Below are 24,701 nucleotides of genomic sequence, written 5' to 3'. Positions count from 1 at the left end.
CCTTTATTCTTTTCTCATACAAATACTTAATGCTATGAATTTTCCTCTAAGCACTTCTTTAGCTGTATTCTACAAATTTTGTTAGGAAAAATTTTCATTTTTGTTCTGTTCAAAATATTTTCTAATTCCCTTGAAACTCCTTTGATCCATGAGTGATTTAGAAATATGTTGTTTAATTTTCAAGTGTTTGGAGATTTTCCCATTCCTTTTCATTTGTTGATTTATAGTTCATTATGGTTAAGGGAATGTAACCTGGGTGATTTTAATTCTTTTAAATTTGTTGAGGTTTTTTTTTTTATGACTGAAGACATGGACTGTCTTGGTGAATGTTCCATGAGCACTTGAAAAGAATGTGTATTCTGATATTGTTGTGGATTGTATTACAAATGCAATGAGATCCAGCTGTTGATGGTGTGGTTCAACTCTTCTATATCCTTGCTAATTTCCGTCCACTCATTCTATCTATTACTGAGCGAGGAATGTTGTGTCTCCAGCTATAATTGTGGATTTGACAACTTCTCCTTTCAGTTCTATCCACAGTTGTTCCATGTACTTGGAAGTTCTGTTGTTAACTGCTTGCACCTTTAGGATGATCTTTTTGAGGTGAAAATTTATTAATTAGAGTTCTGTCTGGCAGTGAGTGCCAGAATATGTAAACGAACCCAAGTTTTTTTCACACATCAACATCTAGGCAGGCAGCCCAGGATTAGTATGTATGTTGTGTGTAGGTCACACTCTGTCCTGTTGCTCTTCAGTGAATGGATACTATTCCTAAATCACCTCATGGCCCAAGATAGCTTGCTCTAGATCCATGTTTTTTTTTTTTTTTTAGACGGAGTTTCACTCTTGTGACTCTTGTTGCCCAGGCTGGAGTGCAATGGTATGATCTCGGCTCACTGCAACCTCCGCCTCCAGGGTTCAAGCGATTCTCCTGCCTCAACCTCCCGAGTAGCTGGGATTACAGGCATGCACCACCACGCCTGGCTAATTTTGTATGTTTTTTTTTTTTTCTTTTTCTTTTTTCTTTTTTGAGATGGAGTCTCGCTCTGTCGCCCAGGCAGGAGTGCAGTGGTGCAGTCTTGGCTCACTGCAAGCTCCGCCTCCTAGGTTCACACCATTCTCTTGCCTCAGCCTCCGGAGTAGCTGGGACTACAGGCACCCGCCACCACGCCCAGCTAATATTTTTGTAATTTTTAGTAGAGACAGGGTTTCACCATGTTAGCCAGGATGGTCTCGATCACCTGACTTCGTGATCCACCTGCCTCGGCCTCCCAAAGTGCTGGGATTACAAGTGTGAGCCACTGTGCCAGTCCAGTCCATGTTTTAAATGAATCGCTTCATTCAAAACAGTTTTTTCTATCAATTTGGCTTGCAGCAGCTAACAGAGGTCTGGACAGAAGAACAGCAGGACATCCACTTGTGTGGGTCCCTTTGGGGTAGGCTTGCCATTGGGGTCAGATTTAAGGCATGGGTTCAATGACACAGCCACAATGTGAAAGTTTAAGAGATTTTAGTAGTTGCAGACCCTGGGGGCTACATAGCATGCCTGGAGGTCAGGGAGCACAGGCAGGGACAGAGAGAAAGGGATCCCTTTATTGGGTCCAGGGCATTATTTAAATAGGTTTCCCACAGGGAGTTTTAGTTGGTGGATTTAGAGCAAGCAGGCATGAGTTCCAGGAGCATGCAGAGGTGGTCACTGAAGCGTGTCTGCACAGTCGATACAGGGTGTGGGGGTCAGCAGGGCTAGTGGAGCAGGGTATATGCAGTTGACCCATAGTGAGCTGGTCACCAGGAGGCAGTTGTATAAGGCAGCTATCTGGATTGGCCACACAGGAGAACTGGGATAAAGTATGGAACTGGAAACTGTATTGAGGGTAACTGAGCCCTGCTGCTGGTATGGGAAAGTCCAGTTAATATTCAAAATTAATGCTGAGACAAATAAAATTATAAGCATTCACTATAGTGCTGCTATCACACCTGCACTCCAAGCATCAAAAGAGATCATGGGGACAAAGGACACCTCTCTCTTAAAGGATGTTCCCAGGACATGCACACACTGTTTCCTCTTAAATCTTATTGCTTAAAATTAAGTCACCAAAGGAGGCTGGGAAATCTAGTCTCCATTCCAAGAAGCTATGTGCCCAGTTTTTTTTTCCGGGGGACCTACTACAAGAAATAAAGGAAGAAAGAATGAAAATTGGGAGAACAACACCAGTCTCTGCCAAAGGCCACTTCATGACCTTCTATGGTGTCTGCATAGTCAGTCCCACTGATGATGTATATAGCTCTGGTTTTCCTCATGCCCATTCTAGAAGTTTGAACAAAGGAGATTATATTCCCATTTGGGGACTCTGTTATATTTCCTCTGAGGTAGGGAGGAGGAATTGTTATATTGCTTAGGATTGTCTTGGCAATGTGGGCTCTTTGTTGGTTCCATATGAACTTCAGTTTTTTCCAATTCTGTGAAGAAAGTCATTGGTAGCTTGATGGGGATGGCATTGAATCTATAAATTACCTTGGGCAGTATGGCCATTTTCATGATATTGATTCTTCCTATCTATGAGCACGGAATGTTCTTGCATTTGTTTGTGACCTCCTTTATTTCATTGAGCAGTGGTTTACAGTTCTCCTTGAAGAGCTCCTTCACATCCCTTGTAAGTTGGATTCCTAGGTATTTTATTCTCTTTGTAGCAATTGTGAATGGGAGCTCACTCATGATTTGGCTCTCTGTTTTTCTTTTATTGATGTATAGGAATGCTTGTGATTTTTGCACATTGATTTTGTATCCCGAGACTTTGCTGAAGTTGCTTATCAGCTTAAGGAGACTTTGGGCTGAGACGATGGGGTTTTCTAAATATACAATCATGTCATCTGCAAACAGGGACAATCTGACTTCGTCTTTTCCTAATTGAATACCCTTTATTTCGTTCCCTTGCCTGATTGCCCTGGCCAGAATTTCCAACACTATGTTGAATAGGAGTGGCGAGAGAGGGCATCCCTGTCTTGTGCCAGTTTTCAAAGGGAATTCTTCCAGTTTTTGCCCATTCAGTATGATATTAGCAGTGGGTTTGTCATAAATAGCTCTTATTATTTTGAGATACATTCTATCAATACCTAGTTTATTGAGATTTTTTAGCATGAAGGCTGTTGAAATTTGTCAAAGGCCTTTTCTGAATCTATTGAGATAATCATGTGGTTTTTGTCTTTGGTTCTGTTTATGTGATGGATTATATTTATTGATTTGCATATGTTGAACCAGCCTTGCATCCCAGGGATGAAGCTGACTTGATCGTGGTGGATAAGCTTTTTGATGTGCTACTGGGTTCAGTTTGCCAGTATTTTATTCAGGATGTTTGCATCGATGTTCATCAGGGATATTGGTCTCAAATTCTCTTTTTTGGTTGTGTCTCTGTCAGGCTTTGGTATCAGGATGATGCTGGCCTCATAAAATGAGTTAGGGAGGATTCTCTCTTTTTCTATTGATTGGAATAGTTTCAGAAGGAATGGTACCAGCTGCTCTTTGTACCTCTGGTAGAATTTGGCTGTGAATCCATCTGGTTGTGGAAATTTTTTGGTTGGTAGGCTATTAATTATTGCCTCAATTTCAGAGCCTGTTATTGGTCTATTCAGAGATTCAACTTCTTCCTGGTTTAATCTTTGGAGGGTGTATGTGTCCAGGAATTAATCCATTTCTTCTAGATGTTCTAGTTTATTTGCATAGAGGTATTTATAGTATTCTCTGATGGTAGTTTGTATTTCTGTGGGGTCGGTGGTGATATCCCCTTTATCATTTTTTAGTGCGTCTATTTAATTTTTCTCTCTTTTCTTCTTTTTTAGTCTTGCTAGCAGTCTATTTTGTTGATCTTTTCAAAAAACCAGCTCCTGGATTCATTGATTTTTTGAAGGGTTTTTTGTGTCTCTATCTCCTTCAGTTCTGCTCTGATCTTAGTTATTTCTTACCTTCTGCTAGCTTTTGAATGTGTTTGTTCTTGCTTTTCTAGTTCTTTTACTTGTAATGTTAGGGTATTTATTTTAGATCTTTCCTCCTTTCTTTTGTGGGCATTTAGTGTTATAAATTTCCCTCTACACACTACTTTAAATGTGTCCCAGAGATTCTGGTACGTTGTGTCTTTGTTCTCATTGGTTTCAAAGAACATCTTTATTTCTGCCTTCATTTTGTTAGGTACCCAGTAGTCATTTAGGAGCAGGTTGTTCAGTTTCCATGTACCCGTGTGGTTTTCAGTGAGTTTCTTTATCCTGAGTTCTAATTTGATTGCACTGTGGTCTGAGAGACAGTTTGTTGTGATTTCTGTTCTTTTATGTTTGCTGAGGAGTGCCTTACTTCCAATTATGTGGTCAATTTTGGAATTAGTGTGATGTGGTGCTGAGAAGAATGTATATTCTGTTGATATGAGGTGGAGAGTTCTGTAGATGTCTATTAGGTCTGCTTGGTGCAGAGCTGAGTTCAAGTCCTGGATATCCTTGTTAACCCTCTGTCTTGTTGATCTGTCTAATATGGACAGTAGGGTGTTAAAGTCTCCCATTATTATTGTGTAGGAGTCTAAGTCTCTTTGGAGGTCTCTAAGGACTTGCTTTATGAATCTGGGTACTCCTGTATTGGGTGCATATATATTTAGGATAGTTACCTCTTCTTATTGAGTTGTTCCCTTTACCATTATGTAATGGCCTTCTTTGTCTCTTTTGATCTTTGTTGGTTTAAAGTTTGTTTTATCAGAGACTAGGATTGGAACCCCTGCTTTTTTTTGCTTTCCCTTTGCTTGGTAGATCTTCCTCCATCCCTTTATTTTGAGCCTATGTGTGTCTCTGCACGTGAGATGGGTCTCCTGAATACAGCACACTGATGGGTCTTGACTCTTTATCCTATTTGCCAGTCTGTGTCTCTTAATTGGGGCATTAAGCCCATTTACATTTAAGGTTAATATTGTTATGTGTGAATTTGATCCTGACATGATGTTATCTGGTTATTTTGCCGGTTAGTTGATGCAGTTTCTTCCTAGCATCGATGGTCTTTACAATTTGGCATGTTTTTGCAGTGGCTGGTACTGGTTGTTCCTTTCCATCTTTAGTGCTTCCTTCAGGAGTTCTTGTAAGGCAGGCCTGGTGGTGACAAAATCTCTCAGCATTTGTGTGTTTGTAAACAATTTTATTTCTCCTTCACTGATAAAGCTTAGTTTGGCAAGATACGAAATTCTGGGTTGAAAATTCTTTTCTTTAAGAATGTTAAATATTGGCCCTCACTCTCTTCTGGCCTGTAGAGTTTCTGCCAGAGAGATCCACTGTTAGTCTGATGGGCTTCCCTTTGTGGGTAACCTGACCTTTCTCTTTGGCTGCCCTCAACATTTTTTCCTTCATTTTAGCCTTGGTGAATCTGACAATTAGGCATCTTGGGGTTGCTCTTCCTAAGGAGTATCTTTGTGGCATTCTCTGTATTTCCTGAATTTGAATGTTGGCCTGCTTTGCTAGGTTGTGGAAGTCCTGGATAGTATACTGAAGAGTATTTTCCAACTTGGTTCCATTCTCCCTGTCACTTTCAGGTACACCAATCAAATGTAGATTTGGTCTTTTCACATAGCCCCATATTTCTTGGAGGCTTTGTTTGTTTCTTTTTACTCTTTTTTCTCTAAAGTTTTCTTGTTGCTTTATTTCATTAATTTGATCTTCAATCACTGGTACCCTTTCTTCCAGTTGATTGAGTCAGTTACTGAAGCTTGTGCATTCGTCATGTAGTTCTTGTGCCATGGTTTTCAGCTCCATCAGGTCATTTAAGGTCTTCTCTGCACTGTTTATTCTAGTTAGCCATTCGTCTAATCTTTTTTCAAGGTTTTAAGCTTCCTTGCGATGGGTTCAAACATCCTCCTTTAGCTCAAAGAAGTTTGTTATTACCGACCTTCTGAAGCCTGTCAACTTGTCAAAGTCATTCTCCATCCAGCTTTGTTCCATTGCTGGTGAGGAGCTGCGATCCTTTGGAGGAGAAGAGGCGTTCCGGTTTTTAGCATTTTCAGCTTTTCTGCTCTGATTTCTCCCCATCTTTGTGGTTTTATCTACCTTTGGTCTTTGATGTTGGTGACCTACAGATGGGATTTTGGAGTCAGGTCCCTCAGCTGCAGGTCTGTTGGAGTTTGCTGGAGGTCCACTCCAGACCCTGTTTGCCTGATCAGAACAGCAAATATTGCTGCCTGATCCTTCCTCTGGTAGCTTCATCCCAGAGGGGCACCTGCCTGTATGAGGTATCAGTCGGCCCCTATTGGGAAGTGTCTCCCAGTTAGGCTACACAGGGGTCAGGGACCCACTTGAGGAAGCAGTCTGTCAGTTCTCAGTGCTGGGAGAACCACTGCTCTTTTTGCAGCTGTCAGACAGGGAGGTTTAAGTCTGCAGAAGTTTCTGCTGCCTTTTGTTCAGCTATGCCCTGCCCCCTGACCCCTGGAGGTGGAGTCAACAGAAGTAGCAGGCCTTGCTGAGCTGTGGTGGGTTCCTCCCAGTTCAAGCTTCCCTGGCTGCTTTGTTTACCTACTCAAGCCTCAGCAATGGCGCATGTCCCTCCCTCTGCCAGGCTGCTGCCTTGCAGGTTGATCGCAGACTGCTGTGCTAGCAGTGAGCAAGGCTCTGTGGGCTTGGGACCCTCCTAGCCAGGCGTGGGATATCATCTCCTGGTGTGCTGTTTGCTAAGACTGTTGGAAAAGCACAGTATTTAGGCGGGAATGTTCCATTTTTCCAGGCACAGTCTGTCATAGCTTCCCTTGGTTAGGAAAGGGAAATTCCCCGATCCCTTGCGCTTCTCCGGTGAGGCAATGCCCCACCCTGCTTTGGCTCACCCTCTGTCCAACCAGTGGGCTGCACCCACTGTCCAACCAGTCCCAATGGGATGAACCAGGTACCTCAGTTGGAAATGCAGAAATCACACATCTTCTGTGATGATCACACTGGCAATTGCAGACCGGAGCTGTTCCTATCTGGCCATCTTGGAACGCACCGACATTCTTGATTTTTTGATCTTCTGTGTCAAGTTGAGAATTGGCCAATCAAATACTAATAAAACTCTGGTGAGATTTTGATTTGGATTGCACTGAATTTATGCATAAATTTGGAGGGAGATGCCATCTTTACAAAATGGAGTCCTCCCATCTATGAACATGGTATGTGTTTTTTTTATTTAATTTAGGTATTCATTAATGTTTTTCAATAAAGTTTTATGATTTTCTTTACCAGTCTTGAGTATCTAGATTTATTTCTAAGTATCTTACAGTGTTGTTGCTACTGTAAACTAAAAAAAATTTTTCCTTAAAAAAAGCCAGCAAGGCATTTACTTTCTGTCATATAGAGCTGTTCAAAGGTAAGTATCCAGGATTGGTTGGGCGTATTCAATTATGTTGTTGAGGGTCCAGCCTCCTTTGTCTTTTGTATCATTTCCAACTTGTGGCTATTACCTGCTTAGCCACAAGATGGCTCCTCCAGTGCCAGGTATGGAGTCCTGATTCCTGGGAGAAGGCGAGGAAGCAGAGAGCAGAAATTAGGGAAACCAACCAATTCTTTCTGTTCCCAGTGAATTCTCTTGACTTCTCATTGGCTGAGAGTGTGGGTCGTTGCAATCCTCAGTTGCAAGGAAGGCTGGCAGTAGCGACTTAAAAACAAAACAAAACTGGATTTCTGTTAGTAAGGAAGAGAGAATGATGATTGGATTGACCACGAGTGGCCTCTTTGTTTCTAGCAATGCTCTTGAATAGAGCCATACTAATTTGTTTTTTTTTCCCCATCCTTTTACTATCTTTCTGTATCTTTGCTTTAGTTGTATTTCATGTAAATAGCGTATGGATGAGTTTTATAAAAATACAGTCTATGTTTCAAATGGACTATTTTATCCATTTATATTTATTGCACTTACTCATAAACTTAATTTATAATCATCTTTTTTTTTTTCTGCTTTCTATTTATTTGTGTCACTTTAAAAAATATAGTCATGCAGATCATTTAAGGGCTCAGTTGAAGGTAAATTTTTCCAGGCAGAATTTGCATTTGTTTCTGACAGGTGTCAGGGGTCACTACCATCTTGAGGACCTTTAAATTATTTTCTCAGGGTTTGGGGGTTTATTCAAGGAGTGGGAATTCCATCCCTAAGTCCATGTTAGGGCCGGCTTGTATTCATGAATCTTCATCTGACTCCTATCACCAAGAGTTTACTTGTCATCCCCCTCTATGGAGTGGATTTTTTCGCAATTCTTCTCTGAAAATGAAGATGTATACTGGGTCCTTCACTGTAACTCTCCAGCTTAAGTGGCTCTAGGCTTCATTTATTGTCTTTCACATAGTTATTAAGTGCAGTTTTGGGTTGCAAGAGGTTGGCAGATGCCCTTAGGGCAGTGTGCAGGAAAGAGTTAACACAGAGAGTCACCCTTTACAAGGTTTTGCTACCCTTGGTTGTCTTCTAGGAATTGGGCTTCTGGAATGTTCCTATGCTGATAAGGTGGTTTTGTGTGCCTGTGTACTAAATTTCACTCTATCAGCTTGCCTAGACTGTACAATGTGATTTCAGGTGGACACCTGCTTTTCCTCTGGGAGTCTGGAATTGCAGTAGCTGTGCAGGTGGAGCGAGTGCCTATGTGGCCAGCTCTCAATAAAAACCCTGGTCTTTGAGTCTTAGGTGGGCTTCCCTGGGCAGAAACACTGCTGTATTACTGTGTAGCCTCTCACTGTGGGAGGATATAGGAAGCCTGTGCCCGGATTCTTCCAGAGTCCACCTAATGTGTTCTTTCCCCACTTTGTGTGTCCTTTTACTATAATATAACTTAGCCACGAACACAACTACATGCTGAGCCCTGTAGGTCCTTCAAGTGGAACACTGAGTATGTGGGTGGTTGTGGGACTAACACAGGCAGATATTGGCTTCCACTCTGAATTCTTGCCCCTACTTCTTCTATAGGCTTTGATGGCCTCCATCTTTTTCTTGGTTCATAGTCATGAATTTAAAAATACATGATTCATATTTTATACAGCAGTTTTAGGATTTTTTATGGATAATTTGTAAGGTTTCTATTTTGTCATATTGTTGGATGTCCTTTCTTTATTGTTGGATGTCCTATCAATGTTATGTTGTCTACTTAATCTTTTCAAACAGTCACAATAAAAAAAAAATCTAATTCTTAAATTGCCAAGCATTCACCTTCTTAAATGTTAGTGGTAGGGAGTGGGCTCAGAGTCTCAGCCCCGTTCATCCTTTATTCCTAGGCCTTTGAACCTACAGCCACAGGACCAGCCTCAAAGAGGTTCTAGCTCCAGGGCCAGCAGCTCTAGCCTGAGGCAGGAGGTTGGGGAGCTGTGGGAGGGTGTCTGAGGTTTGCAGTTGGCTCCTTCTCCACTTCCTCCTCCAACCAAGAGAAATTCCCTGGAATAACTAAGCGAGAACCTGGGAACAATAACATGAGAGTTTATTATCACATGACTGCTCAGGAGGGGACATGAAGCGGAGCAGGATGGGGAAGGGACGTAAGGAATGGGCAAGTGCTGCTGGAGCAGGGTTGTGGCCATGGTCATGGCAGCAGGATAACTGGGGATGTTGAAGAGTCTCTTTTCCCCAGTCTGGTTCTTCCAGCAGTCAGATGCAGGAATGCGCAGTGCAGAAGCACCAGGCGCTAATAATCAGGAGAGGCATGGCTAGATTCAGCTCACTTCCAACATCTCCTTCTGGTGTCTTTTCTAAGGGAAAAGGAAAGGCAAGACAATCGTAAGTAGGAAAGAAAGGGCGGAGTCTTTCCTCCAGGGCAGCTTAGCTCTGGAACTACCAGAATCAGCTGCATGGTACCTGATGCAAAGGTATAGCATGGATATGGACTTCCCTGGATTCCTAGGCTCTTTGACTTGGGGGCCACTTGGTTGGGGATAGGGGCTTTCCGGGCTGGGCCACCACTGGGTAGAAAGACAGGCATGATAATAGTTGGGACTTGGGTCATGAGCCCCTTTTTCCTCCCCAAACTGTCCACTGTCCATTCCTGTCTCCTTTGAGCAGCTCCACTGCCCCAAACACACAGGCACACACTTTAGGGACTCACCCCTTTGGTTGGGAACTTTCTCCAGCAGTACAGCCACAGAGGGGCCAGAGATGCCAGAAACAGCAGAATCCAGACACCCAAGAGCATGGCATGAAGGGTACGGATTAAGGCCTGGGGACAGAGGGCCAAGGCCATAAGCACCAGGATGACAACTGCCTTCCTGCTCTGTCCTCATGCTCCTTGTTGACCTGGGAAAATCTCTACCCCTTTATCTTCAAGTTTGTGGCTTCTGGAGGGGAAGTCAATGCATTTAGTGTGCAGAATGCAGCTGGAAACCCCTCACATTGGGCCTGCGTCCTCATTTACACAGTGACAGGTTTGGGCTACGATTTGATTCCCTGATAACCTCCAAGACTTCAGAGGATCAAGGGAAACCATGCATTTAACACCTTTGCAGCACTTTGCACACTTGCTATATTGGTTCACTTATTATTATTTTAATGCTTGTATTGCCCACTAGTCTGTAATACCCTACAGGAGCCATTTCTGTTTTGTCTGATGCTTTGTCCTTGGTGACAATACTCAAGCTTGGTGCAGAATAGGTAACAGCTATTTTTGGTGGAGAAGCTGACTCTTGCCCCTCGCCTGGCCTGGCCATCCCTGCCCCACCTGCTGCTGCACCTTCCCCTTGGCCACCTACCTTTAGCATGTACAGGAAGGAGGTACACACGTGTAGCCTTCTGACTTCTTCTGGACTGTCAGTGGGGGCTGGGGTGATCCAGCCACTCGAGGTGGAGATGTGGCAGATACTGTCGTAATAATAGCCATATCGGAAATCTTCATTCCAAAGTTTGAGGGCAGCGATGGCTGTGGAGAAAGCTGCTAGCGCTAGCAGAGTCCTCAGCAGGGCCTGGGGAGGGAGGAGGCAGAGAGAAATCTTCATGTTTCAGTCTCTCCCAGAGTCCAATCGGGGGAAAATAGGGCAAGGCCCAGAGAAGCCTGCAACAGGGCAGGAGATTGGGGTGGCCTCCAGCCTGAACCTGGTCCCCTCCCATGCCCTTCCCTGAACTTACCCAGCAGGTACCACCCCGTTTCTCATAAATGAAGGCAGTAGCTCCAGCTAGCACAGCCTGGGGAGAGATTGAGCCAGGAGCAGGCTTAGCACAGGAAATGCAAGTCCCCTCCGACGAGACAGCCTCCATGCAGCAGGCCCTTCCCTAGCACACTCAGCGTGGGCCGGAGGTTTCATGCTAAGCCTTAGTATCCATGGTAAGATAACTGCTGAGAGGTTGGAGCCCGATCCAACTCCTGAGGCTGCAGAAGGCCCTGCTTTAGTGACACCTAAGAGCTGTGGTCAAGCCAGGTGTGAGCTCCTAAACCTTCCTTTTTAAACAACACCAAGAACTTTATGAAAGTTCCAGGGATGGTGGGATCTTGTGGATAAAAGTCATAGGGTGTTGCAGAAGCTCTCAATAAAGGATGAGTCTATACAGAGTGGGCACTATTAGGTTTAGAAGCCTGTCCTAACAGTGCCCAATGATCCACTCAGCTGAGCTTGAAGAACAGGAAATCTAGTATATCCCAGTGGACAGGTGGACCTGAATCCTGTTTGGCTAATTCTGTAACTAATCTGGGTATTTTGCCATGGGGTGGGTGAAGGTGATTACTCTTGGCTTCTCTCAGTAAATACAAGTGTTTTACTGCTATTCTGAGGGTGTAGGTACCATGACCAGCCTACCCAGCTCCTGTGCAAACTGCACACACCCATCTATGGACAATTCCTGGGTTCCCATTGTGTGCAGGGCCTGTGTAGGACAATGGGAATAACCAGGGGGTGATGCTTCCTGGGGGATCACATACTATCTGGCACGCTCTGCCTCCCCCATCTCAACGCAAGTATCCAGAGATGAGCAGGTCCTTAGATCCTTAGTTGACATTAACTGTTGAAGGCAGGGAGAGGCGGCCAGCCTGGTAGGAGCAGCACTGGGCATGGTATGGGAGAGCAGTGTGACTAGGACATGCCACTACTGCCCTCAGCTGTTTGCTCATCTGAACAGGCAGGGAATGGGCCTAGATAATCAGATCTTTCCGACTGCCAGCATTCTGTGGCCCCATGTTGGAGGAAGGCAATCAGGACAGCAACGCTCCACACTTCTCACAGGCAGTCAAGCACAGTCCTGCTCTACTCACCACAGCCCCTGTCCAGATGGCAGCTCCCGAGGTGACCAGGAGGGTGTAGTTGGGGATGTAGAAAAATCCTCCCAGGACTGCACTCAAGATCCCCAGCACAATCTGCATCACCTGAAAGACAAAAAACCCAAGATCCCAGCTCCTAGGTGGAGCCGCCACTGCAGGGATTAACCACTAAAACCCCAAAAAGAGAAAGAGAGAGAGAGAGAGGAGAAGAGAAAGGAGAAGAGGAAGAGGAGGAGAAAGAAGAAGAGGAAGGAGGGGGAGAAAAAAGAGAAAGGGAGGAGAGCCGGCCCATCCTGAGTTTGGCCGAGAGGAAAGGGCTCCACTGATTGGGACTCCGCACAGTAGGTGGCTCCTCCACTCCCGTTCAGCCCAGAGCCTCCCCTTCCCAGGCTCTTATTGAAAATGCCAGAAAATCACATTCCTAAGTAAGAAGACACAACTGGCTCGGTGTCCTGTTGAGAGGGAGGCTGGCAGAGAGTGCTGCTGCGGCAGGAGGTGGGGAGTCCCTCCTGCCGCCGCACGAGGCAGGCCATCACACTCACCCACGAGGCCACCAGCAGCCGGCTGCTGCCCCTGGCCTGGGTGGCCCGGGGCTGCAGTGCAGAGCAGCAGGTCAGCAGGAGCTTGGCCAGGGCAGACTCCTGGTGGATGTGCACATGGACGTGGGTGGGTTGTGGGGCCTCCAGGGCCATCTCATTACTGTCGGCTGTCTCCATTGTCAGGGACACCGTGTGTGAAGAAGGCAGCACCAGGGAGGAAGGGCTGTCAGAAGATTTTCGCAGATTTCACTGGAGTTGGGGAAGTCAGGGACCAGTGGGTCACCGAATGAATGGCTGTCCTGGTCACAGAGCCGCACCCCTGCCCCCTCAGGAGGGGAATGTGTGTAGCAGAGAGGGCTGCTGATCATGCTGGGGCTGCTGCGACCGCTGAGCCTGCGGGAACCTCACCTTTCGCCCCAGATCTGCTCTATCCCCCGCATCCTCCTCCCAGGGCCCAGGCGTCTAGGTCAAGCAGCGCCCCACGGCCCCACCCCTCACCCCCTCCACCCGGGCTCTTCCTGAGGTCTCCCCTCCACGGTCTGCAGGCTCTGAGACAGGACCGAGCCCTTGGCTGCCTGTGGAGCTCCTGTGGCAGCAGCCGCGCCCCGGCTGGGCTCCGGATACACCCCTGTCCCCACCACCGCCGACCTCCATCTCCACCAACCGCTGCTCACGCCCGACGGGTTCACGCCGCCCCTGCCCCGGGTAAGACCGCGGGGCAGTGCGGAGCTAGGTCAAAAGCGGGGGCGGCACCTGGCCTCCTCCGCAGTCCCCTTCCTGCAGTCTCATCCCTGGGTGGGGGTCCCTCCTACGCCCCACCAGCTGTGCGGAGGCACCTTGGGGCGCGTGCGGAAGGAGTCCCGGGGGCAGCCAGGAGTGGGGCGCTGCCTCACCTGCGCTCCTCGGGACCTGCGGGCAGCCAGCGGGAGGGCTGGGGCGCCGGCTGGGGCGCCGCCTGGAGAAGTGGGTTGAGAATTGGAGGTGGAGGCGGGGGTGGAGGCGGGGGTGGGGTTGAACTTCAGCTCCTCGGGTTCACCGCAGGCTGCAGGGCCTGGGGTCCGTCTGGGGTTCTCCCGCTGCGCGAGGGTCACTGGGCTTTGGGGAGCTGGGAGCGTGCGCGGGCGGACGGCCCTGGGAAAGCCCGTGGGGTGGTCCTCGCCCCCAGCTCTGCCCAGCCGGGGCCGGCGTGCGAATGTGGGCGAGTGGGAGCGCAGGGGTCGCGCGGGGGCTCGGCCTTCTCCTGCCAGGTCCGCTCCTCCGGGCGGAACCCCCCTGCCGGACCCCGGGGCCGCAGCTGGTTTCGGGAAACTGCGCAGCCTGGGCGGGGCCTCAGCCCCCACCCCTGCATCTGCCATCTCCGCCCTCCCGTCGCTCCCCTGCTCGGGGTCAGCTCCTGTCCGCTCTGCTACGCTGCCGGCTCCCGGAGGACGGCAGGTGAGGCAGGGCCCCCGCGGCCCGGGAGACCCTCTTGCCGCAGGACCCTCTGTCACGAGGAGTCCCCAGGGCCATGCCCCCACCCCGTCCCGTCCACAAGACGTCTTTCTTCCTCCATCCTGGTTTCCAGGAGAACTCGCGTAGGAGGGAGGGACAGCTGGGTGCAGGTGTTTCTCCCCAGAAAAACGGCTGGAGAGCAGGAGGAGAGGCTTGGGCCTGGCGCGTCCCCTGCACTTTCCGCCACCCGCACGCCTGGACCCTGGCTGGAGCCCTACGGTGGGGTGGCTCCTGGGACGGGGCCAGGGCGTGGCGGGGCTGCCGGACGCTTTCCCCAGTCCCGGGGCACGGGAGGAGCTGGACAGAGGAAAGCGTTTGGGGCAGCCGGGAAGAGCCCACCACCTACCAGGCGTCGGGCGGCCGGCAGGGGGAATCTCTGTGGTGCCAGCCTGGTTCAGATCCGACTCCTCAGGAGGGGGCGAGGCAGATCTAGGGGTTGGCGTGGGGTGGGGGAAGCAGTGGTCCTGGGGGCCTGGAGATAGCTGGAACCTGAGGTGCACTCAGGGCGAGGCCTGGGCCCTCAAGGGAAGGTCTGGCTGGAATCTGGGGCTGGGCTTCATTTTGTGGGAAGCAGTCTGAAGCTCCTTTGTGCGTGTGCGGAATTGTCTAACTCCTGTCCTTTCTAACTCCAAGGAGGCCAGGTGGGTGAAAGAGTGAAAGTGCTTTGAAAAGTAGGTAGAGGACGAATGGCAGGTGTTATTAGAATTGTTAATATTATTTGATGTAAACTGTGATACTTAGCCAGGATGTCCATTACAATTACCTATGCAGGATTTATTTTAGAGCCAGGCAAGCTGATTCTAAAGTGCATGTGGAAAAGTAATCTAGCAAAAATAGCCATGACAATTCTGAAAGAAAAACCACACGAGGGGATTGTGAAACAGCCCAATTAGCATTAAGCTCCAGGTTAAAATTGTGGTAATGATGCCTAGCCCATGAGACATGCCAATGGGCGGAATATAAGGACTAGAATAGGCCTACATTCCTAGGGGAACTTCGTTTCTGCTCAGGAGAGAATTTTAAATCACTGAGAAAAAGAGGATGTATTCCACAAATGGAACGTATCTTTCAGAAGTTAAACATCGGAATGACAGCAACAGAACTTGGATCCGTGTCCCAACGGCCAAAGTTGGTCACGCAGCTCCCAAATTCCAGATGGTCAACATTTAAAAGTTAAAACTGAAAGCATAAAGCCACTTAGAAGAAAATATGGAAGATTATTTTATAATCTCGAAACGGGGAAGTCCTTTAAAAGTATAAGAGCTAGACACCGTAAATAGAATGAAATAGAATATGGATTGTATGAAAATACAAGCAAGGTCAAAAAATAAACTACAAATTGTAAAGAAACATTTGAAACTTATATCACAAATGGTAATTTTGTGAATAGATAAAGAACTTCCATGGAAAAAATCAAAACGAAACAAGGACATAGGATGTGAATAGAGAGCTCACAAAAGAAGAAATAAAAATGCCCCTTAACGTATGAAAAAACAATCAACCTCACTCATAATAAGAGAACTATGGGCCAGGCGTGGTCCTGGTGGCTCACACCTGTAATTGCAGCACTTTGGGAGGCTGAGGTGGGAGGATTGCTTGAGTCCAGGAGTTTGAGACCACCCTGGGCAACAAAGCAACACCCCATCTCTCTCTCTAAAATGTAAAAGAGAACCGGCCAGGCGCGGTGGCTCACACCTGTAATTGCAGCACTTTGGGAGGCCGAGGTGGGTGGATCACGAGGTCAGGAGATCGAGATCATCCTGGCTAACACAGTGAAACCCCGCCTCTACTAAAAATACAAAAAATTAGCTGGGCTTGGTGGTGGGCGCCTGTAGTCCCACTTACTCGGGAGGCTGAGGCAGGAGAATGGCGTGAACACGGGAGGTGGAGCTGGCAGTGAGCCGAGATCGCTCTGCTGCACTCCAGCCTGGGCGACAGAGTGAGACTCCATCTCAAAAAAATAAAATAAAATAAAAAATAAAAATAAATAATAATAAAAGAGAACCATGGATTAAAAAAATATGCAAATTGTTACAGAAAGCAAGTTAGTGGTTGCTCATGGCCAGTGGTTGGGGTTATTTCCTGAGAAGGGGCTTTAGGGAACGTGTTGCAGTGTAGGAATGTCCTATATCTTGATTGTAGCTGTAATTGCACAAACGTATAAATTTGTCAAAACTCATTGAGATATACATTTAAAATGAGACATTTTATTACATAAAATTGATTAAAATCAATGCATTTTTCCCCATATAAAAGGAAAAGGATAAAAGAGTTTGCCTCCTGCATGTGAATTGCTACCACCTCCATGGAGGGTAACTGACAATATCTTCTAAAATTGCAAATGCACATTCCAGTTGCCCTGCCAATTCCACATTGTCTGTAATGGAAAAGGATTGGAAATAACCTAAATGTCTGCCAATAGGGAACCACTTAAATAAATTATAAGAAATTCATACTCTTGAAATATATGCAGTTACACAAGTGAGTGAAGAAGCTTTTGTGAAAGTTGTCAGAATCATAATGGAGTCACTTGTGTTAAAAAAAATCTGAAAATTAGAGCCTGAGAAAGCCCACAAGGCAGGGTTCTCCTGCGTAAACACCTGGTAACAAAAATCGTCACAAAGGACTCTGTAAAATGACAACCTTACACAAAAAAATACTTCTGTGAGGACATCCACCAGCAACTGCCTGTCTAACCCTGGACAGGTGTCACCCTTGTTATTGATCCTTGTAGCCAAGGATGATCATCTCAAAGTGATTATGTAAGTCTCCCCATTTTTCCTTTAAAAACCTTTGTCTTCTTTTACCTGCCTGAATGTGCACACGATTTACTATGGTAAGCATATTCTCGTTGTAATGCCCTATTCCAGAATAAATCTCATTTTCTTTTGGAGAACCTCTCTCTGTTATTTAGGTTGACGCTTTTTATGGACTCATGTAGGGTTATTCTAAAAACATATGATCATGTGAACACAGCGTCATGCAAATCAGTGTGTATAGTATGCTGCTATTTGTGAGGAAAGGGGGGAGAAATACTTTTTCACACTTTTGTATGCAAAAATGTCATGGTAGGATTTATAAGAAACCGATAATATTACTTTCCATCTGCAAGGCAAATAGGTGGTTGAGGGAAAAAGATGAGAGATAAGGTTTTAAAGGTATATATAGCCTTTTGTATCTCTTAACATTTTTATGTGTAAAGTATTTTGTGTAAAGATATATATACAGATATACTAAGTCACTAATCACTGAGGTCACTGTGACATTGATATCTGCATTGGGAAGACCTTTTGGATCTTGACAAAGACACTGTTTTTTTTTTTTTTTTTTTTTGGATGGAGTCTCACTCTGTTACCCAGGCTGGAGTGCAGTGGCAAGATCTCAGCTCACTACAACCTCAGCCTCCCGGGTTCAAGTGATTCTCCTGCCTCAGCTTCCTGAGTAGCTGGGACTACAGGTGCACACCTTTTTGTATTTTTAGTAGAGAAGGGGTTTGCCACATTGGCCAGGCTGGTCTTGAACTCCTGACCTCAGGTAATCCACCCACCTCAGCCTCCCAAAGTGCTGGGATTACAGGCGTGAGCCATTGTGCCCATCTGGGATCTTGACAAAGACACTATTTATCTCCTTTCACCTGTGCTGTGTATTTTTCCCTCACCTAGTTCCCAGACCTCACTTCTGTATGTCTTCTCCCTGACAGGCAGGATGACCCAAAACACGGTGATTGTGAATGGAGTTGCTGTGGCCTCTACGCCATCCCAGCCCTCCCACATCAACGTCCACATCCACCAGGAGTCAACTTTGACACAACTGCTGAAAGCTGGAAGTTCTCTGAAGAAATTTCTTTTTCACCCTGGCGACACTGTGCCTTCCACAGCCAGGATTGGTTATGAGCAGCTGGCTCTAGGGGTAAGACTGGGCTGGTGCAGGACGGGGGGCACATTAACGAGGTGATGAGGTCAATTAAAATACAGAACCAAATCTTCAAAATTAAAACATTTTATTTGGGAGCAGATAATTGCAATTTGGGGCATACACACAGACCAGGTGGTCTCTAGTACTTCTTTGGAACAAAGAGAAGGTTAAAGGCTTATAAAAAGGAGAAATGTTACATATTGCCCTTCAAGAAAGATCATAGGTTTTGGGGAGCTGGCGAGCTCTGATGGGTGAGCGATGGTGTGAGTAAAACGAATCGTAGAGTTGTAGCAAGGTCAGAAGCTGTAGATAAAGCTGGTTTCAGGTTGCAGCAGGCAGCTTCAGCGGCCTGATTTGTAGAGAATTACATTTTGGGAGCAACATTTTGTGCCCTAGTGCTTTTTGCCCCTGGCCACTCGACTCTGTTTTAGTTGAGTGTGACAAGAATGACCCCATTTGTAGGCTCAGCTTTCACAATGGAAACTCTCCTTCTTCAATAGGATGCAAAAAAGGAAAGTGGGTTGAATTTCCATGAGAGGGACATGAGAAATCACTATTTGTATCTCATCCTGTGTAGGAAAAAGTTGTAAGTATCCCCACAGAAATTTGGATGAAAAGGAATAATCGACCTCCTCTTTGGTGCAGAGGAGTTGGTCCCAGCCAGAGGTGGGGCAACAGGAAGAAGAGTCTAGAGGCTGTTAATTCAGTTTCATTGACCCAACATGGACTGAGAGCCTACAGGTGCAAGGCAATGTGTTCAGCACTTCAGGCCAAACTACAGAGAGAATCCCTGGGCTATATCTAAAAGTGCTCAGTGACCATCAGAAGAAACAGCAGCTACACTAATGACTGGAACTAAAGGTAGATCAGGCGAGGGAGAAGCACATCTGACATCCTTGAGGGCAGGAGAACCCTGAATGGAGAAGGAATAGGTATAGACAGAGGTGGAAGATGGACAAAAAAGAATTCCAGGTTAAAGAATGACAGGAGCAAAGGCAAAGAAGCCGGAAGGCATAGGGCAAGTTCTATAATGGTTAAGAGTAAAGAAAATGGGCTTCATGAATGGGTGATTTGGGGCCATGTTGCTGAGAACCTTGAAAGACCAGGGGTGGAGTCTGTCCTGAATCAGCTTTGACAGTGAGAAGACTGTGGATGGATTCTGAGCAGGAACCTGCCTCAGAGTCAGGAGGCATCCAGGTGAGAAGGATCGAGGGTCTGCACTTGCATAATCATAGCAGGAGTGGTGAGGAGACAAAGGAGTCCCTGTCCTTCGCAGACCTCCATGGCATGGGAGTGAAGGGATGTGGGGGATAAGGGAAGAGAGGCATCCACAGCATACAGAGGGTTGAAGTGTGGGTGACCAGGAGATCAGAGCCCTGAAAGTCAGGAGGAGCAGACGTTTGAGAGATGTGTGTGTGTGGTAGCAGGCGGGGTGTGGGATTTGGATGTGACAAATCTGAGATGCCGGTAGGATGTGCAGGTGGTTCAAGAGACGTGTGTGTGTGTGTGTGTGTGTGTGTGTGTGTGGTAGTTGGTGGGGGGCGTGGGATTTGGATGTGACAAATCCGAGATGCCGGTAGGATGTGCAGGTGGTTCGAGAGATGTGTGTGTGTGTGTGTGTGTGTGTGTGTGTGTGTGGTAGTTGGTGGGGGGTGTGGGATTTGGATGTGACAAATCCGAGATGCTGGTAGGATGTGCAGGTGATTCGAGAGATGTGTGTGTGTGTGTATGTGGTAGTTGGTGGGGGGTGTGGGATTTGGATGTGACAAATTCGAGATGCTGGTGGGATGTGCAGGTGGTGACAGTTGGGTTTTCCAGGAAGAAGAGGAATTCTCTCCTGAGTTGGAGTTGGGTGTGTGAATGGCTTTTTGGGGTATGACACCTATGGAATGAAAAGAGCGGGAGCAGGATTGGGTAGGAGGAATCATAAGGCTGCAATGCAGACTCTGCCAGGCCAGTGGGGAGCTTCCAGGCAAAGGCTGCCCACTGCAGGAGTTCCATACTGGGTGGAGATGGCCTTTGAGCCACTGTCTTGCTTAGTCATTGGCTGGGGGGGCCCTCCTCAGCATGTGTCTTCAGCTTGAAAAATTAGGGTGACCCTCAAGGAGCTGACAACTGTAGGCTGTCAGCAATCAAACAAGCCCTTTCTTGAAGGGGGTCTTAGCAGCACATCTTTGTGTCTGCCACAGAGCCCTCAAGAGTGTGTGTTTGGATCTGAAGAGAAAGGATAGGCCAGAAGCTCAGGTCAGGCTGGGGATTTGGATGGGACAATGGGACCTCTGAAGGAGAATAGGGGGAAAAAGTGGGAATCTTCAGGTGGGATGAGAAAGTGTTGAAGTTGGGGAAAAGTGATGAAGGAAAAATAGCCAAGCCTATGAGAAAGGTGAGGGGAGACCCAGGCCAGTGCTGCTTCATGGATTTTAAGGAGACAGAACCTTCCAGAATCAGAGCTGTAGAGAGGTTAAGGCAGAGGAAAAGGAGAGGACAGCCACTTAGATAGGAGCCAGGCAGCTGCTCCCAGGGCAGCTGGGGCACGTGGGCTCACGGGAAGGGGTCTGGTTTCTCATTCTGTCTTGCAGGTGACTCAGATATTGCTGGGGGTTGTGAGTTGTGCTCTTGGAGTGTGTTTCTGCTTGGGGCCCTGGACTGTGCTGCGTGCCTCAGGCTGTGCCTTCTGGGCGGGGTCTGTGGTGAGTAAGGAACAGGCTGTGAGCCCGGAGGGAGGCAAGTTGTGATAGGCAAGAAGGTGCTTATAGATCTGGGTTGGGGCTCTGGGGAAGCAACCAAAGCCTTTGGGGCCAAATGGCCTTTGGCCATGAGGAAGCTGCCCTAGGGTGTAGCTGAGACCCTGTCACTTCTCTTTTTCTCTTGAAGACAGGTGGGAGAGGTGGGGCAGGTGTAGGTGGAGTCCTGTCTCTGTGTCGGAGTTCTTTGTCTTTCCCTGGGATCCTGCTTCACATTGGCTGTGCTGGGAACTGCTGGTGGGAGGGTGATGATAGACCAATTCAGAAGAGTAAACTGGAGGCCTTTTTCTGGTCTCTTTTCAGGCGATCGCAGCAGGAGCTGGGGCCGTTGTCCATGAGAAGCACCCGGGCAAACTTGCTGTGAGTCTTGGACACCCTTTCTCCTCCACCTTGTTCACTGACCCACTGCTGAGTTCTGCTCCATTACCTGTCTTCTGCCCTTTGGTTGCCAATATCTTGGGGTCTTTCTTGGAGGGCAGGAGAGGGTTTCCTGGACAGGGGCTGGGGAAGAGGAGATGGCTTTGAGGCAGGGACCTCATGACTCTTCCACTGATTGAAGGAGCCTGTGTCTTGACCCTCTTTCTCTTCCAGGGCTATGTATCCATCCTGCTCACCCTGGCAGGCTTTGCTACAGCTATGGCTGCTGTTGTCCTCTGCGTGAATAGCTTCATCTGGCAAACTGAACCCTTTTTATACATTGACACCGTGTGTGATCCCTCGGACGTCGTCATCCCTACCACTGGGTACAGATGGCAAAGTCAAGAGAACCAATGGCAGAAAGAGGAGTGTAGAGCTTACATGCAGATGCTGAGGGTGAGCAGGAGGAGTCCAGTCTTTGGGGACCCATCACAGCTCTTTGTTCCCAGGGAGCTGGGGGCGCTGGAGGAGAGAGATGTAGGCTCTTTAAGCTTGGACCTCATGCTGAGTCTTTCATTCAGGAGGTTTTAATGTAAGCTGCAGACATTTCTCAGACCTCATGATATGAAGATCCTCTGAATCAAAGGGGATGAGCAACAAAGAGGAGACATTTCAGAGAGGAGATAGTGGGCCACTCTTCTGGCTTTTCTGGTGTGTCGGTATCCCAGTTTTCCATTACTGAATTAAAAACCACCCCAAAATGTAGTGGCTTAAAATTACAACTTATTATTTCTCACGGTGCTGTGAGTTGGCTGGATTCAGACGAGCCATCCTCACTCACGGGTTTTCTCATGCAGTTACAGTCAGATGGGGGTGAAGTTATCCAAGTGCTCGCCGAGGCTGGGGGTCTGAGATGATGCAGCTGCATGGTCCAGAGTTCAGTGGGGGCTGTCAGCAAGAGCCAGCGATCGCTTCTCCACGTGGCTTGGGCTTCTCATAGCACAGAAACTGGATTCCAATGGGGAGCACCCTAGTTGCAAGCATTTCAGGAGACAGAAAGTAGAAGCTGCCAGACCAGCTAAGGGCTACCCTGTCACTGGATAGTGTCACTTTCACTGTGGCCAAAGCAGTCCTAGGCCCTTCCAGATTCTAGGGATTGAAGGAATAGTCTCCACTTCTTGACAGGGAATGATAAGGTCACTCTGCAGACAAGCCAGTGGGATGGAAGCTGTGGCTGGAAACACAGTCAGCTGTGGTGGGAGCAGCAAGCTGGATAGAGTCAGTGCCTGGGTGGGTGGAGAGGGTGGTGATGTGGCAGCATTGAAGTAGCTGATACCTGACTATCTTTGTTTTTCCCTTATCTCCAGAAGTTGTTCACAGCAATCCGTGCCCTGTTCCTGGCTGTCTGTGTCTTGAAAGTCATTGTGTCCTTGGCTTCCTTGGGAGTGAATCTTCGAAACTTGTGTGGCCAGAGCTCCCAGCCCCTGGTGAGTTGTCGGGCAGGGGCCGCTGGACAGTGTGAGTCTGGGTGGTGAGTAGGAGTGCAGGTAGGAGTGCAGGGTCAGGTGCACCCGAACCTGAGGCTTGGCTGATCCCCCTCAGCTTCTTTCCATATGCAACTCTCCCCTTTGCTGTCGGGTAATGTGGCCATCACCATGGTCCTGGGCCAACTCTCGCTGCCCTGTGCCTCTCTGCGCCCTCCTCTGCTCTGATCTCCCCACTCTCCCCTCTGCCCTGTCCCAAGTGTTCGTCCCACTCCCCTTCCTCTGTCACCTTGTTTTTTTTTTTTTTTTGCCTAATCTGTGTTTCCTGTCACCTTTTCCTTTCCCTCCTCCTTTCCTCTTTCTGCCTTCTGAGTTCTATGATGCTAACTCTGCCTGCATCCTTTTCCCCGAAGGATTTCTTTTTTCTTTTTTTTTCCAGAATGAGGAAGGATCAGAGAAGAGACTACTGGGGGAGAATTCGGTGCCCCCCTCACCCTCTAGGGAGCAGACCTCCACTGTCATTGTCCTGTGAGCTGCCAAAGACCCCACCGGGATGCCCGCATGTCTCTGTCTGGGGCAGCCCAGGGCCCCCACTCCTGGCTCCTCATACTCGCCTCCCCTATGGCCGCTGTCCAGATCCTCCTCCTTTCTTCTCCCCACATCAGCACCTGCTGTTCCTGCTCCGGGGTTCTCAAGTCCATGAACAGATATTGTTGCATTTTCCACAGTGCTGATTAAACATAATAAACAATCCAGAAAAACAATTTTGCCCAGAAAGATATGGTTTCTCTTTGTTTATACACCTTGTATGCTGTGAAAGGCCTTTCTTTGTGTCACTATGTATGAGGTTAAATGGGAGCTGACTTATCCCATTGAAACACTGTCCCAAGAAGACTAAATTTAATTATGTTCTGCTCTGCATCCCAGGTGGCAAAATCCCTTTTTATGATTTTATTCAATTCAGTGTAAAGTGGAAGGAAGTCTAGTGGGCCTAGAATCTTCTTACCTGCTGAGATTGTCTAGGCTCCGACGACCTCAGCCTGTAGACTTGAGAGAACTGTGTGGAGCATGGAACGAGATTTTTGCCCCCTCCCTCCCCATCTTCCTTCCTTTCTCTTTTTTTTGTTTAGCAGTAATTAGTGTTGGTTCTGTCTCTTTTCCTCTCTCCACACCCACATAAACACCATCCTTAGTCTTCTTTCCTTTCATTATAAATGATAGCGAATTGATTTTGACTTCTTCCATTTTCTTTATGTGTGAAGACATAAATATATAGATGTAAGCATTTCTCTAGCTGGAAAGCTGGTAGGGGCTTTATGAAATCTCCATGAGGTCAGTTTCATGACTTAGCAGCCCCACAGGGCTGGTCTTCAGATCCAAGCCGATGGGCTGCAGGGCCTGCACCTTCCCTCTTGGCAGAGTGGTATCACAGAGGTGCAGAGCTGCTGCGCTGGGCGAGACCCGCTCCTGCACAGGACTTGGACTGGGGGCCTGTGCCGAGGGCGGTGCTGCGTGCTGCTCTCCCTGGTGCCCTCACCAGCTTGTGCTTTACGTAGAGGCTTATAAAGAAGCCTGTGAGACAGGAGTGTGTTCAGAATATGTGCGGGGTCAGCTGATTACATCCCGAGGGGCAAATCCAGCTCACCATCGAATTTTGTAAATAAAAATTTATCTAAACACAGCCACGACCATTTGTTTACACGTGGTAGCTGTTTTTGTGCTACAAGGGCAGAGCTGAGGAGTCTTAACAGAGACTGAATGGCCCACAAAGCATAAAACGTTTACTAGTAGGCTTTTTACACACAAAGTTTGCTGGCCACTATGTAGGAGCTTGCAGTGTAGAACGTTATGTTCTGTTTCATGGTTGAGGGGCGTGGAGTGCTCAAGAGCCCCTCCCCAGGAGACCCAGCCTTGGATGAGCAGCAGGTGTGAAGCCAGCTGGTTTCCTCATTTCCCAGGGTCCAGAGCCCACAA

General features: G+C 47.6%; 2 protein-coding genes across 12 annotated transcripts; one reads left to right on the top strand and one right to left on the bottom strand.

Annotated features, from left to right (window-relative positions):
• Positions 1-9,419: 9,419 nt before the first annotated feature.
• On the bottom strand, positions 9,420-13,701 carry TMEM176A (transmembrane protein 176A). 7 transcript variants are annotated; one of them, XM_015448286.4, is made up of 7 exons: positions 13,573-13,701; positions 12,740-12,985; positions 12,192-12,302; positions 11,075-11,131; positions 10,702-10,911; positions 10,062-10,172; positions 9,420-9,708 (listed from the first exon to the last, which is right to left on the bottom strand). In XM_015448286.4, exons 2-7 carry the CDS (start codon positions 12,911-12,913, stop codon positions 9,673-9,675), a joined length of 699 nt encoding a protein of 232 aa, XP_015303772.1. In that variant the 5' UTR covers positions 12,914-12,985; positions 13,573-13,701; the 3' UTR covers positions 9,420-9,672. The 7 variants fall into 7 exon arrangements, with proteins under 7 accessions (XP_015303772.1, XP_065398858.1, XP_005551210.1 ...); XM_065542786.2 differs by having other exon boundaries at positions 12,740-12,959; XM_005551153.5 differs by having other exon boundaries at positions 13,630-13,701.
• Positions 13,251-23,488, top strand: TMEM176B (transmembrane protein 176B). 5 transcript variants are annotated; one of them, XM_005551157.5, is made up of 7 exons: positions 13,251-13,441; positions 17,928-18,136; positions 20,722-20,832; positions 21,190-21,246; positions 21,478-21,699; positions 22,611-22,730; positions 23,167-23,488. In XM_005551157.5, the coding sequence occupies exons 2-7, from the start codon at positions 17,933-17,935 to the stop codon at positions 23,257-23,259; spliced, it is 807 nt and encodes a 268-aa protein (XP_005551214.3). In that variant the 5' UTR covers positions 13,251-13,441; positions 17,928-17,932; the 3' UTR covers positions 23,260-23,488. The 5 variants fall into 5 exon arrangements, with proteins under 5 accessions (XP_005551214.3, XP_015303771.3, XP_005551213.3 ...); XM_005551156.5 differs by lacking the exon at positions 13,251-13,441 and adding an exon at positions 14,104-14,170; XM_005551158.5 differs by lacking the exon at positions 13,251-13,441 and adding an exon at positions 14,104-14,868.
• The last annotated feature ends 1,213 nt before the right edge of the window (positions 23,489-24,701 follow it).

This window comes from Macaca fascicularis, chromosome 3 (genome assembly GCF_037993035.2).
Source record: "Macaca fascicularis isolate 582-1 chromosome 3, T2T-MFA8v1.1".
Classification (NCBI taxonomy): Eukaryota; Metazoa; Chordata; class Mammalia; order Primates; family Cercopithecidae; genus Macaca; species Macaca fascicularis.
The sequence above is the reverse complement of the archived record's forward strand: the minus strand, read 5'-3'. Positions and strand labels throughout refer to the sequence as shown.